This window comes from Anastrepha ludens, chromosome 3 (assembly GCF_028408465.1).
Source record: "Anastrepha ludens isolate Willacy chromosome 3, idAnaLude1.1, whole genome shotgun sequence".
NCBI lineage: Eukaryota > Metazoa > Arthropoda > Insecta > Diptera > Tephritidae > Anastrepha > Anastrepha ludens.
In genome coordinates this window covers 5,708,260-5,723,299 of record NC_071499.1, presented here as the reverse complement: position 1 = coordinate 5,723,299, position 15,040 = coordinate 5,708,260, and the positions used below count along the sequence as shown (strand labels likewise).

General features: G+C 33.7%; 4 protein-coding genes across 4 annotated transcripts; 2 read left to right on the top strand and 2 right to left on the bottom strand.

The window, feature by feature from the left end:
* Positions 1-561: 561 nt before the first annotated feature.
* Positions 562-6,471, bottom strand: LOC128856917 (C-mannosyltransferase dpy-19 homolog). The gene is made up of 9 exons (XM_054092362.1): positions 6,172-6,471; positions 5,668-5,929; positions 5,396-5,599; positions 5,141-5,333; positions 3,634-5,028; positions 3,421-3,529; positions 3,250-3,334; positions 2,181-2,306; positions 562-2,101 (listed from the first exon to the last, which is right to left on the bottom strand). The coding sequence occupies exons 1-9, from the start codon at positions 6,215-6,217 to the stop codon at positions 1,897-1,899; spliced, it is 2,625 nt and encodes an 874-aa protein (XP_053948337.1). The 5' UTR covers positions 6,218-6,471; the 3' UTR covers positions 562-1,896.
* Positions 6,472-7,236: 765 nt separating this feature from the next.
* On the top strand, positions 7,237-8,009 carry LOC128856916 (mitochondrial import inner membrane translocase subunit Tim8). The gene is made up of 2 exons (XM_054092361.1): positions 7,237-7,423; positions 7,519-8,009. Exons 1-2 carry the CDS (start codon positions 7,328-7,330, stop codon positions 7,690-7,692), a joined length of 270 nt encoding a protein of 89 aa, XP_053948336.1. The 5' UTR covers positions 7,237-7,327; the 3' UTR covers positions 7,693-8,009.
* Positions 7,906-9,207, bottom strand: LOC128856915 (coiled-coil domain-containing protein 137). The gene is made up of 4 exons (XM_054092360.1): positions 9,023-9,207; positions 8,482-8,965; positions 8,299-8,427; positions 7,906-8,239 (listed from the first exon to the last, which is right to left on the bottom strand). Exons 1-4 carry the CDS (start codon positions 9,103-9,105, stop codon positions 8,006-8,008), a joined length of 930 nt encoding a protein of 309 aa, XP_053948335.1. The 5' UTR covers positions 9,106-9,207; the 3' UTR covers positions 7,906-8,005.
* A 652-nt stretch (positions 9,208-9,859) lies between these two features.
* Positions 9,860-12,043, top strand: LOC128856914 (ras-related protein Rab-39B). Its single transcript, XM_054092359.1, has 2 exons — positions 9,860-10,451; positions 10,815-12,043. Exons 1-2 carry the CDS (start codon positions 10,344-10,346, stop codon positions 11,361-11,363), a joined length of 657 nt encoding a protein of 218 aa, XP_053948334.1. The 5' UTR covers positions 9,860-10,343; the 3' UTR covers positions 11,364-12,043.
* The last annotated feature ends 2,997 nt before the right edge of the window (positions 12,044-15,040 follow it).

Genomic DNA, 15,040 nt, shown 5'->3' with positions numbered 1-15,040 from the left:
CGACGCTAACTAGGCCACTTTAGCCACTGTACCACTTACAAGAAAAAGGTATTACAAACTTTTGTTTAAATAATTGAAAAAGAGTTTCTTACCACATTAAAAAATTTAGAACAGTTTTAATATATAATTATATCTGAGCTTTCACCCTCTAAACATAATCACTTGCTAAAAAATACCATTAATATTACATGTCACTGAAAAACAAATCGACTGCACTTCACAAAATATTTCGATCAGCTACTCATCAGTAAAGAGTCCAATTCAAAAAACGAGCAGCGTAAAACGTCCGTTATATGAATTTTTAAGTTCATAAGAAATCTTTCTAGTGCAGTGCATGTTCGTTATTATGAAAAATACAGACGTTGACCACATTACCCGAATAGCCCACAATACCCGATCTTACTCTACCACTGATACAAACTACTACTGAAATATTCAAAGAGGCCTTCGCTCAACACTATTACAATAACAAACCATTACAAGGCATTCTTCGAAAAATTAATCTTTTATGTCTACTTATTAAAATGCAGCATTTCAAAAGTGTTTTAAGAAATTTAAACCTCTTATTTATTGGCATTTATTTCATCATCTCGAATTTCACTTACAAACAAAACATTTAGAATATTTATTAATAATTTTAACAAAATTTCTTCAACGTGCAACGCTCAACACACTTTTTTCATCATACTTAGCTCTTTTCTAAATAATTTTTATACACGCATTTCTACATATAAACGAACACTGTGCGACTCCCAAGCTATTACTTAATTGAATAAAATGTATAAATTTAATTGAATAAATTATTCCAGTAAAACTTGAGTATATCGAGTTGTTGGGAAAGTTTTCAATTTGCTTTCTAATGTCACTGCCAATTTATTTGCTCGGAAAGTATATTTAAAAACTTCGAGGAAACATGAAAACGTATTTAAAAATAGACTTTAGAAAATATTTGCAATCAGCTCTTAGAGTAGTTTTGTAGTACGTCACCTTCCTCCTAAGCACAGAAATTGTGGATGTGGACTTGATTTAAATATGAGTTTTGTTGCAGCGTAATAAGGATTGACTTTTTTCCAAATTAGCTTTATTTTAAAATCCGTTATTTATGGGCAGTGCACAAAATTACCAAGCATATATGATTACTACATAAAAGTCTCCGAAAATAAAATGATTTATGAACAGTTTGTTATTGCCAAATTGTCTTAGATATCAAAGCAACGAACAGCTCACTTGACTGCTATTTTCATTTCACTTATTAGATTTATATTTCTTGTTAAGCATTATCTATAGCCTGAATTGGAATGCAAGAGGGCAGTCTAATAAAAAATGCAGATAAGCATTTGACGTGAAAAATATATCAGAAATTTTAAATCGTTTAGAAGCAGGGCAAAAGCAATGCTTACTTCAAGGAACACTTAGACTTTAAGCTCGAAAGTGTCATTATGAATCAGAGCATTAATAGTTTCACACTAATAACACACCGATCTTCAATTTATAATTGGATTAAACAAATTTATGTATTTACGTTTCAAGTTTCGTGTTTCATGTCCATTTACACGGTAAAAAATTTAAAGTAAATGTGCATATTTAAACTTCAAAGCGGGATGAAAACCATCACAAAATTTTCAATTTATTCATTAGGAATAAGAAACGTGGCATTCAATTTTATTTGTCTTAAAAAGATTTTGGCTTTTTATATACATAACCACAGCAATTGTTTATACGATACTATTTTTCATTAAAGTAAATAAAAGCTTAAAAAGTCTCACGTCAAAATTATCATAAATATAAAATATGAATAGAACTAGTTTTATGGTTTTATGTAAAAATAAAATAACTTAATTGACATTATCCATTTTTACCCGCTACCCTACATTCAAAGCCCACTCACCCACATGGCTACATTACTTTTTCGGGCATCTTACTGTGCTTCAAATTAATCTGTACACTCTGCGAAAACATCTTAATAATACCATAGTAATCATTTGAGAATACTTTCAAGAAACTCGGTATGTTCTTGCTCGCCAATTCGGAACAAAACTGCGGATACTTGCGATATGACGGCTGTATATCATCCCATATGGACAGCAAGTCGCATTCATCACTTAAACAATATAGACATATAATATTTAGGGTAATATAATAATAATTATAATTCAAAATTTTTAAATAGTTTTACGTACCGAATCTCATTGCTACAGTCATGAATGGATATAATCAAATATTGCACTTTCAGTTGTGAGCATTGATTATAAATATCAGATGACTGTTGACGACTAAACACCGAGTAGACATGCTCAGTTCGTTCACTGCAAAATACAAGAACAACATGTGATAAGAAAGTTTCAATCAAAAATATAGTGTAAAAATATTAGTCATACTGTGTAATTGAAACCCGCGAATGCAAACCTCGGACGATGACAAAGCTTTTTTAAGTATGAATTATAATACATAAAAGCCGATCATGTTAGAGGTACTTTTTCAAAAGAGTTTTCCCGACAGATCACGCGTGACTACTCTCAAACACATACATAATTTTTTTAAGTAATCATTGACGTTTCATAATGGAAAGACTTGCGCCTAAACAACGTTTACGAATCACACAATTTTATTACGAAAATCGACGCTCTGAGAAAAATGGCCAGGTGTTCTACAATGATTACATCCATTGAAAACAACCGTTTGGTGCGGCTTATGGGCTGTAAGGATCATCGACCCATATTTCTTCAAAGACGAGGCTGACGCCTATGTAACAGTAAATGATGAACGCTGTCGCACCATGATAACCGACTTTTTGATGCCGGAAAGTGCATTTGAAAGGGATTATCTTTAAAACACAAGTGCCATGAATGGTTCTAACCAAAAATAATAAAGATTGTCCAATCAACTTGAATTTTCGTTGTATTATTTCAATTTAAAATCCGATACCTTTAAATTGATCACTCTTTAGATGTGGTCAGTGAGTGTCATTCCCATGTCACCCAATTCTGCGCACCAAATTGGCTCGGGTTTTCCCCGAACACGGGCTGTCAGCTTAGTGATCTAACCTTGTTTGGATTTATAAAGCTGCTACAACAACAACAACGAAAGTTTACTCAACTTTCGTCAGCTGTGTGTAGCATTGGTGGGCTATTACAAACCCTAACATACAATACATGTAAACTCATGTGTATTCGCGCTTGCACTCGCTTTTTTTTGTTCTATATATGAAAATTTCCAAAAATCTAGAATATTAAATAAATTTTTAATTACTTGATATGCCTCATCTCCAAATGCGCGTGGTTTACAATCGGTCTTCTAGTAACTAAGTGCACCGTGCCTATAATGTCAACAGGACCTAGGTTGGTAAAAAAGAAATAAATATCATTACATTCCTGAAAGCTTTGATCCAAAAAATTACCAAGAATTATAATTATGTTATACCTGCAAAAACAGCATCTCGTTCTGTGTTCATTGTAATCCACTCTAACATGCTGTCCAAATCATCGTTAGCGTAACCCTGTCGGGTAGGAAAGTATTCCTCGCGTATATTCTGTCAATGTCATACAGATATAAAAAAATAAATAGTTAAAAGGCAAAATATTTTGAATATATTTGTAATTTGACTAATTGTAATTGAAATAATAACCAACTCACCAGTAAACCTGGATTCACCATACTGGCTAAAAAAACTGTCAACGATACTGTCCAAAACATATTGCGTTGCTTGCGATACCAAAACTTGGAGCATATTGTCGGCGCAATAACACAACCTTGAGTGAAACATAGGAAGAATAATTTTTTAATACTAAGGCCAAGTGCTGTAAACACGAGCATTTGTATGAAGCTATATAAATAGTGGAAGCTGAATATATCGCTCTGATAATCAGCTCTGGAAGCTCCGCAGTTCGAAATTTTAGAGCGCGTCCGACGAGTGCTCTTCACACCCTCGCCGATTTTATCACTTGCAACTGCATCATCGCCGTCACCAGTGCCTGCTGATGCACGGTCTTCGGAGGCTTTTGGATCACTATTCGTTTCAATAGTATCTTTTGCTTTTGTTGTATCTTTATTTATGGACGGATCTTTATTAATACTATGTCGCTCTCCGGAGTTTTCTGTTTTAGCATTTGGAATTTGCAGATTTTCAAGTTCTCTTTGCAGATTTCGCTCTTTTATCTGCTCCTTCAGTAACTTAATATTGTTTATAAACTCCTCGTGCTCATCATTTTTGCTGCTTTTCCATTTAGTTTTCTCCAATTTGTAGCGGTCATAATCGTAATCACAGTCTTCCAGCAGTTTTAAACATTCATTTAAATCGTTCTCAGTCTCTTTATTAGACATATCTCGCATGGAAACGTGATTTTCTTCCAAAAAATCTTCAAGTATATATTTTTTTGCTCGCTCTACATTATCTTTACTTGGGGTTTTCTTTTCACTGCCTTTGCGCCATTTGCGAAAGAACTTTGCTAACATCACCACACCGTACATGCAATACGGCTTTACAATAAGAGTTTTTATAAGCTCCCACAAATCGGCAACGTTCAATCGTTGGTAAGATGAATTGCATGCCGCAAGACTGGTGGTAAAATTTACTTTTGCCTGTAAACCCCAATGCACTATTAAATCACGGTACAAAGCAAACCCGTTGTCTACAGATCGTGCTAAACCTGTTTTTTCCAACAGATCAATTAAGGTTCCCTGTGCGCTGAATGCCATTAACAAACCGGGCCAGATGGTTTTAAGTGAAAAGCCGCTGTTGGGTGTTTGAGGTTTTAGTCTGCGTCCGATACTGATGAACAAGAGTCCAATTGCCGGGCCGATTTGCCAAGCAAATATGTATTTTTTATTGCAAAATGAGCAGTAGTAAGCTAAAATATTGGCAACAAGCTGCGACGTCGCATAATCAATAGTGAATGCACTAGAAACCGCTTCCGACACTGAACTTAATGTCCAAGGAGTCATCATAATGAGAACTTGCGTAGCAAATATGATGGAAGAGAACTGCCAACAAATAAGAGCGAGAGTTGTCAATAGCGTCAATTTGATGTTCTGTAAAATATATCAATTAAAAAAATTATGAAAGGTTAGAATAGAAAAGGTTTAGCAAAACTCTCGGCAGTATTGCAACGGTTAAAGACACAAAAATATATATTTGTCTTACAATGAAAACTCGCATGTGATATTCTCTGCGTTCCGTCACTCTATCAATACATAAGCAAAGGTAGAACATTTGCATGAAAATAATTGGAAATGCAAAGTTTTCACGTGCCATAGGAGAATCGTAGATTTTCGACGCAAAACTGTGAAACATAATGTACGAAACCACTGCATAAATGCCACCAAAAATATTTTCACTGAAATTAACAATTTTGTAATTAAATGATTTGCAAAGAATATTATTTTAAAACGGTTATACCTGAGTAACGTCCCATACATGTATATGACTAGTACAGTGAGCCCACCCAGAAGCCATACACATTCTAAGTAGAATTGCATTGGTTGTCCAAAGCCATCACAGTGTTGATGCTCCAAAGGCAACCGGATGTCGTTGCCACGCCAACAGCTAAAAATCGGGAAATTTTCGTTGAATGCGTAGCGCCTTAGCAGGTGGTATAGGTAACTAAAAAATTAAATTTATGAATGTGTAATATATTACGATGATGCTGATTTTATTCATATTTTACATACCCTATTGCCAGTTCGGGAAGGACATGGAATCGCTGCAGTACATTTACGCTTTGTGGGTATTCAATGCCAGTTACATTTTTTAGTTTATGGTAGCCACTCCAGAAGTCTGTTTCTTCCGTGAGTGTCTTATAAAATGAATAGTACAGAGAATCCTCCCGACGCAGCAATGACTCTCGCTCTAATTGTGTTAAATGTGCAATGTTGGTACGGGACTCAAATATTGAACGCACATGCTGCACGTACAGAAAGAAAAAGCCGGTGCCTATTCAAAAACATTCGAAATATATTTTTACAAACATTTACAAACTATTGCTGTATATATGAGTATATATATATATACATATATATTACTATTATATATATGTTGTGTGTGTATGTAAGGACATATATATAAGAACTTAGGCAGATTCTCAGGCATTTTGGACCCGGAGCTCTAGCTTGATGTAAGCCGTTATTAAAAGATCCATTGATAAAGAATAACAGGTGAAGAAAAAATTAACTCACCAATTAGTGACTGTGAGAGTATTAGCAACAGTTTTTGTTCTTTCATTCTGATGATAAAGTTTTGGTAACCGACTATCAGGCTTAAAATCTTTATTTGCAAATCATTATAAGTTTATGTTTCGCTTTTGGACATGCAGTTGTCGTCCTGTCACTTCACACCCTACGATTTTGTAATTTGTCAGATTTTAATAAATTTTTTTAGTTCTCATCCGGCACAATCACTAAACTCCTTTCGCCTGTGTATGTTTAGTTTTCTACACACCGAAGAAACAGAAATCAGCTGGTCAAGTTGAATGACGTCTAATCATAAAAGTCACTACATAGCGCCCTTGTAGTGAATATCGCAACCCTATGTTACTGCACAAGTGAATGTAAACACACTTATAAATTGAAGATTTGCATATAAGCTCAATGCGAACTGCCAACTGTGTATTTTATACATACTTGTAAAAAGGTTACAAAATAATATTTCAATTTCAGAAAATAACACAATTCTAAAATTACAAATTACTAAATTTCTCAAAATAACACTCCATGATTTATTTAAAATTATTAATAAAAATAGAATTTATGTATCTACAGCAATCAATATGTATATATTTGTAAATAAATTTATTAAACAAATATTTTTACTTTCAGTTAGTCTCGATATAAAATCAAATTAAAAAAACTTTTTAAAATTCAAATGAAATGTATATAATGGATATATCGCTATGAAATTATATAATCCAAATTTTCCAGTTTTAACTGATAAACAATGAAAATCAAACGACATAAGGCAATACAAGTGAAAACTAAGCCCTTCTTATAAAATCAAATTGAAATAACGGGCAAAGTAATGCTACGTCTAAACAATAGTTCACCAATTACTCTACTTTTCAAATTATTTTCTACCCTTGATTTTATTATTATTTTAATAACTACTTTTTATATTGCCCTTATTAGTACCTCCTCATTCTTTTAAGTTCGGTGTATAAACACAGGTTTAATCTAATAATATAGAATCCAATTAAAAACATCTGAAAGTCTGGCCGTTTTATATGTGGAACGTAAAGTGTTTGAGGTTATATAAATTTTTGATTTAGCAATTAGAGAAGGGAGTTGTTGGGATTAAGCCTGTAGTTTTGGTAATAACTTGTAAATTAAAATATCCAACATGTCAGATTTTGAGTCACTTTCGTCGGTTTCCAGCGATAAAGAATTGCAAGAATTCTTGATGATTGAAAAACAAAAAGCGCAAGTGAACGCACAGGTTCGTAATTTTAACCTACATTTTGATGCCCGTCACATCCCAATATCACTATAAAAAAATAAATTTTAATTCTATAAACTTTATTGCTATTATAGATACATGAGTTCAATGACATCTGTTGGGAAAAGTGTATCGGAAAACCAGGATCAAAACTCGACAGTTCTACAGAAACGTGCTTAAGCAATTGCGTTGATCGTTTTATTGACACATCCTTGCTGGTCACGCAACGTTTCGCTCAACTTTTGCAAAAACGTTCGGGAGGCCTGTAATAGATGCTTATAGTCGCTTTCAAACTTGGTGAAAAAGACTTTGAACAAAAAATACTACTCCGTACCGAATGTAATAAAATAAAAAATAACTTAAAAACCATCTGACACACTACAGCTAACGACAAATCGCCAATGACATTTTTGTGGTTATAACAATAAACTACTTGTAACTACCATAGAATTAGAGCAATAATGGCCATTCAAAGACAAACATTTAGCTTAATGAACAGGGTAGTTTTTATTTGAAACGTTTTTCGTTACCTTTTAGTTTAAAAATAAAAATTACAATGTATGTATGTTATAGGCATGAACTTCAAGATACATTTACTTTTGTTTTCTTCATGGCTCTGTAAATTTCAATGAATTTACTTTGCTCGTCTTCAAGCATTTTTCTTGTAGCCATTGGAAGATTCTTCCGTTTACCGCTAAGCGTTTTCTTTTCCACTTTGCCAGTAACGGCTTTAACTTTTCTCTCGGGCGTGTTTTCGCTGTTGGTTTTAGTATCTGATAATAGCGATTTAAGCAGCAAATTGGACTTTTTACCAGGCTGAAAGTTTAACGAAATTGATGTAACTTTTAACATGTATATAATACAAGTTTTCTTACTCTCGGTACGGTCTCAGACTTTTGAGCTCTACGTGGCAATGTTGAAAGCGTTGGAGGGGCGTGCACAACTTCGCCGAATCTAACAATATCTTGCTTGTATTCTTCCACCTCTGATTTAGCTTTTACTTTCTGCAATTGAAATAGACATTTAAATCAAAAGAATTTTTTATATCAAAACACTACCTCTTCTTTATCTTCTTTAATAGCTTGTTTAATTAATTCTCTAGCTATTTCGGGGTTCAGAGGTTTTACTGGTTTGTCCTGTTCCTTATTTGAAGCAGATTTTCGTTTACCACGTTTCTTTTGTTTTTCTTTAAGTAGTTCATCAATTTCATTTTTCGGTTTTTTGCTTATTGAAATTTCTCCGGTTTTCGGATTTCGAATGACATTAACCCCATATTTAGCTTCGTACTGAGCCTCACGCAAAGATTGTGCAGTTATTCGATTTACCCGCTTTAGGTAATCTTCATCAGTTTCCTCTCTTAACTGCTGTATGTAACCAATTTTATTTATAGATCTATCTTTCGGCTTATCTTCCTGGCCCTTGTGTATTCGTTTGATTTTCTTTCCAGCTTTGGTGTCATCAATTAGTTTCTTAAATTGGGCGAATTTGAAGGAAACTTGCTGATTATCGCGTTCGGGAGGATTGTTTGTAATTTTTCTCAGTCTACAATAAAATTAATTTAAGAGATTAATTTATTCCTTAAATTATGCATATAAATACTTTTTTTCCTTGACTTCAATTTGTTTTAGTGGATCTCGAACTCCATGATGTTTGCGAGCAGGGATTTTTCTTTTACGTGCCATTTTAGTAATAATTTATCGGTGTCTATTAAAAAATATTAAATCACATGTATTTGTTTAGATTCTTCTTCTTGCATTGCAGTGGAACTAACATTCACTTTAAGTGGAACTAACATCATGGATGATAGAATACATGGTTGCGTCTTCCGAGCTCGCTGTGTCGCCAGAGCCCAGGAATAAACGGACAAAAGGACGGGGAATTACTTTTTTGTGAAGAGGAAGAGTGGGCGAAAGCAATGGAAACAACAAAACTTATTATTATAAAAAGTATACACTTACAGACACACCTTCTTGCCACGCAAAAAACTGCATTTGTGCTTTCACTCGATACTCGTTTTCATTACTTTGATTAGGTTAAATCTCACAAATCATCACAAACCAAGTCATTCACTGAATTTCTACAAAAATGTAATATCTTCTCCTTTTGTTTATTTTGTATTAGTAAGGGACCTGACGTCAGACTTGTCAAAATAACGAAAAATAAAGTAACTGATTTGCAAGGCGCCACCTTCAGTAATCAATGCGCCTTGTACTAACACTATGACATCCTTTCTATAACAAATTTTCTAATTAATGGATGTACAATAGTTTGACTCCGGAAAGCATTTTATTTTTACATAATGAAATATATATTTTAATGTTAGAATTTTAATTGTCTAGATTTGCATGTTAACTGTGAATTGAATTGAACTGAACTGTTATACAACTTGTTTCTTATCTTTCGTTCTATTGTCAAAATATTTGACATTTTGAATGCTAACCAATTTTTATCACCCTCACACTTAATTATCTGATTCAATTTTCACTAGTGAACGCGATGAAATGAGTAACAAAAACAAAAATTATATTCACTAAATTTTATAAACAAAGTGCCAGTTCTACCAAATAAAACACGATTAATCGTGTAGTTACATTTGCAACGTAGTATTACTTTGAATAAACCGACTCTGAATTGTAATATCACTATACGAAAATGCATACAGCGCAATAGTGGTGCGAATCGGGATAGACAAGAAATTAACTAATTGTCGTAAACAGAATTGTAAAAACATACATATATGCGTTAAAAAACATATTTTCAAGTTACCTTGAAAGTGAAAATCCTTTGAAAGAGACGTAAATTCCAGGAAGTGACTAAGAAAAGTATACGCCCGTTACCCTGAATAAAGGGTGGGAAAAATCTTAGCAGTTGAGTACAAGTGGCAGTCGCATTACACATTTTGATACAAAAGAGATTCAGGATGGTTGAACCCATTTTCGATTACCAATTTCGGCTTATACTTATTGGTGACAGTACAGTGGGCAAGAGTTCATTACTAAAATTCTTTACAGATGGCAAATTTGCTGAGGTAAGGGTCAATCGCATTCAATTTCTACGTTCAACGAAAACAAACAAAAAACGTAATAACAAAAACATTGATATGTAAATTACATAATTTAACTAGAAATGGTGGCACACAGATACTGTAATCTGTAATCTGAAGCGTCAAAATATTACATGGTTAATAAAACGCTCACCCATCACCCTGATAGCGTAGAATATATGCATATGTGGTGCGATAGAAAATTTAGTGTATAAATACACAAATTAAGTGAATGAGCATACATATGTATACATAAGGCAAACCATTTTTGTTATTGTGTTTTTCTTATTTAGTATTTATGTACATATGTATGTATTTTAGTTACTTAACTATTCTTATTATTTGCAGCTATCCGACCCTACTGTGGGTGTAGATTTTTTTGCCCGCTTGATCGAAATGAAGGATGGAACGCAGATAAAACTCCAACTATGGGATACGGCTGGCCAAGAACGCTTTCGATCAATTACAAAATCATACTATAGAAACTCTGTTGGGGTATTGCTAGTTTATGATATCACCAACTACGCTAGCTTTGAACATATACCTCTCTGGATGATGGAAGCCCAGCGTCACATTGAACCACATCGTCCTGTGTTTGCATTAGTTGGTTGTAAGCTTGACCTGGTAAATGCAGGTGGCTGTCGAGAAGTTAGCACTGACGAAGCACAAACATTTGCTAAGCAAAATGGGCTGCATTTTGTAGAAACTTCAGCCAGAAATGGCGTCAATGTCGAAGAAGCTTTTCGTATGGTCACGCAGGAGGTATATGCGCGAATACGTTCGGGCGAATACAAAGTTGAAGATGGTTGGGATGGTATAAAAACAGGATTTGCACGACCAAACAGTTTAGATTTCAATTTGGTTATGGCAGAACCTGAAAAATCATCTTGTTGTTGATATGTTTGTATTCGGTGTTTTCGCTAGTTTTTACGTTTTCAAGATTACAGAAGACTTAATTTTATTTTAAAAGCAAAATTCAAATTTTATTATAATTGTTTTATATACATATATACATACATATATTTGGTTTTATTTTAACTCGAGGAGGTATAGTCATAACAACTGGACATTTATGCACTGTTTGGAGGTAGAGGCAAAAATAGCTTATGTGTGTATATTTGTTATGAATTGAAAAAAATGCAAACGAGACTATTCTTACCAAATAAATAAACCAAAACGAAAAATAAGTAAATAATGGATAAACGGTCAAATTAAAGGAACTCATACATAAGTACACATATGTGTGTATCTATTTTAATCAAATTGGAGTCTACAAACAATTTGTGGGTTCGCCCTTGGGTAAATGTTTTTTATATTTAAACAAAACTCTCTTGTAACACTAAATAGTAAGCGTCTTAGTTTAATATTTTCCATTCTTTAAGAAAATAAATAATTATAATTTTACGTTATACTTGCCCTTACAAACAAATTAATACCTGAATAAATTTATATGGCATATGTAGCTGTTATATAACATGATTATTTCCTATATAAACTTTTTGTGTTGCGTTATTGAAAAATGTAAACCTATTTGTTTAGTATCAACATTGCGAAATATAAAATATTTATTAATTTAATGTTTTCTATCACCGTTATAAACAAATCCCGAAAATCTTTTGTCGCCATGTTGTTGCTGTTGTAGCAGTTTATTATGGTGCCTATGTGGCATAACGGTTTGAAAATGCAAATCTTAGGGGTTTTTAACCTTTTTTGATAGAGTGATAGAGTGCAAGCACCAGCCAAAACTCTGGTCAAATCCCATAGAAATATCGTTGCCCAAACCCGTTTTTCACAGCGTTTGTTGGATTTGTGAGCATTTTACATAATATTAAATTCTTGGAATAGTGTTCATTTACGTGGGTTTTTCTCGTTTTTTATTACATTATTATCGAAACAATGCTTGGCGCCTTGATAATAAAAACGTGACCTGTCTAATAAAAGCAGGATCGCCAATTTTAAATTTAGAGTTCCGTTATATGACAATTTTTAACAAGTGTGCGTATTCTTTCCGCAATTCGCGTTGCGCAATTTGTTGATTTTGTGAGAAATTTAGAAAGCAGATTTGAAGCAGTGTTCTTAAGTACACACCCAAAAGGTCCAAAATTGTCACGTGCATCTACAACAAAATATTTGAAGAAGTCGAAGATAAATGGGTGGAATTGTATACCGAAGTAAAAAGCGTCGACGCCTTACCCGGGCCAGGTCCAAAAAAACCTCTCCAAAACAGGATCAGAAGATCATTGACTTATTTGTGTAAACCCGAACTAGAAGTAGTTTTAAGAAAAACTAGTGTTAATGTATATATCTCAAGACAAATTTCGAGTACGTTAACGTTCAGTAGACGTCAAATTTCGAAGCGCATCGAAAAAAAACGCTGCTCTCATTATCACACAATGAAAAAGGACTTGCATGGACTAAGGCAAATTCAGAACTGAATTGGACAAATGTAATATTCACGTATGAATCTTTCTTTTGGGCGGATAGTTGCATACATCGGCCCTGATGTACTGTTGTTAAGTGAAACTTCAACGAACTGTTGAGCATACAATCAGGGTTCATGTTGTTGTTGTTGTTTTAACAGCATAGGTTAAATCAGGGTTCATGTTTGAGTCTGCTTCTCCGACTTTATTTGGTCATTTATTTGTGTTTACCACATATTTGAATGCAGTTCTGATTAATAAAATTTACCAAAAAGCATTACTACCGTCAGCTGCCAAGATGTTTAGAAAAATTAGCCAACCTTGAATTTTCCAAGAGGATAACGATCTCAAGCAACGAAGCCGAAGGTGTGTAGAATGGAAGGAACAAAATAGGATTGAAATGTAGATTAGCCTTCACAGTCGCCTGATGACACCCTTATTGAAAATGTTTGAGCAATTGTCAAGCAAAAACTCAAAGGTAAACCTATATGGACGGTAAAAAAGTTATCAAGGCCTCTACAAGGTCAATTACCTCTACAACTTGCGTAGTAATTAACACAAAGTTTGATTCGAAGATGTAAAGCTATACATCGCATATAATAAATATTATAGACTCATGGGTATATTCAGAAACGCATTATAATGCGCAACGTACTTTTGTAGTGTTGACAATGCGTTCAGAAATGCAAATATGGCAGTACTGCAAATGCATCGCGTTCCAAAACGCCATTTTTGTATCAAACGTCACGCATTATTTGCAGGAAAAATTTTAATACTGCCGCTGATTACGCTAATATGATGTCTGATGAAAAGTGAGTATACAACTAATTTTTTTAGCTTTTAATGCAAAGATATATTAAATATACGTTAATAAAACAATATTTTATTACATTTTTCTTGATTTTAGCGATTATCTAAGTACATCGGAAGTAAAGTTGTTTCTCAGAGTCCGACTGAGCATGGAAAGTGAATTTGCTTCAGGGAGGAGGAAAAAGAGTGTTTTGTGGAATAAGGTGGCGGAAGAAATAAAAACAGTGAATAAAGATTTGAAAATAGACGGGCAAATCGCGCAGCGAAAATTTTCTAATTGTTTCAAAAAAAGATTTTTTTTTTTTGTTTTTTGAAAATTGGAAAAGTAATGAATTACAATCACAATAAATTAAAAAGCATTAGCGTCTAGGAAAAAAAGATTTATTTTTGGGAATTTTTCGTGATCTTCTTTTTAGCTTTACACGTCTTTTTTTCTTAAATTTAGCAAAAAACTATCACTTTTTACTTCAAATATATCGTCAACAACTAAACTCAATAATACTTCCATTTTAGTGTAAAACGCGTTCATAAATGCAACAAATCTTTTTGCAAATCGTCAACAAATCTATCAATTGCATCACTTGTCACATTGGCAGTGTTGCCAGCGCTGCAATTACTGCGCATTTATAATGCGTTTCTGAATATACCCCACGCAATGCAGTTTCTTAGATTCGAATTGGTCAAATAGTTTATATGGTTCCAAATTTGGCTCAGCTTCCACGAGTTCGAGCAAGGCGTCGGAGTTAAAGATTTCAGAGCGCGGGGCATCCCCCACGTCGTAGTTACCACTTCGAAATTTTGAAAACCAGTTTCGCGCACTCCTTACACTTACGGTACCCTCTCCGTGAACAGAGTTTATTTCTGCAGCAGCAGTTGTTGCATTTTTACCACTTTTATAAAAAAAAAATACAAAATATCCATCTTAAACGCAAGAAAAATATAACAAAAAAAATATAAATAGTTCCGTTATATTCCGCGATAAATTTTTTGTATGCAAAAATCGTACAAAATTGAAGTTATCGTTAAAATCGGTAATCGAACTAGTCGAATAAAATTAATCGCTGGGCGATACTCAAATAACCGAGTACTATCGACTATTCCGTTAACCGCTCATTCTAGTATTCGGTAACCATTCAGTTTTAGTTATTCGAGTACCTCAAACTTTTGAAACCAAGTTCCAAGTTGTCATTTCCTCTTGCCGCTTCTTCTTGTTCCTATTTAGGCAGGAAGTATATGCACTAAAATTAGATATTGTCCTTGCTATTTCAACCATCCAATCTTGTGTCGTCATCGCTTTGTGTAAAGGAGACAAGACTCTGAAATACGATGATTTGGAAACCACAG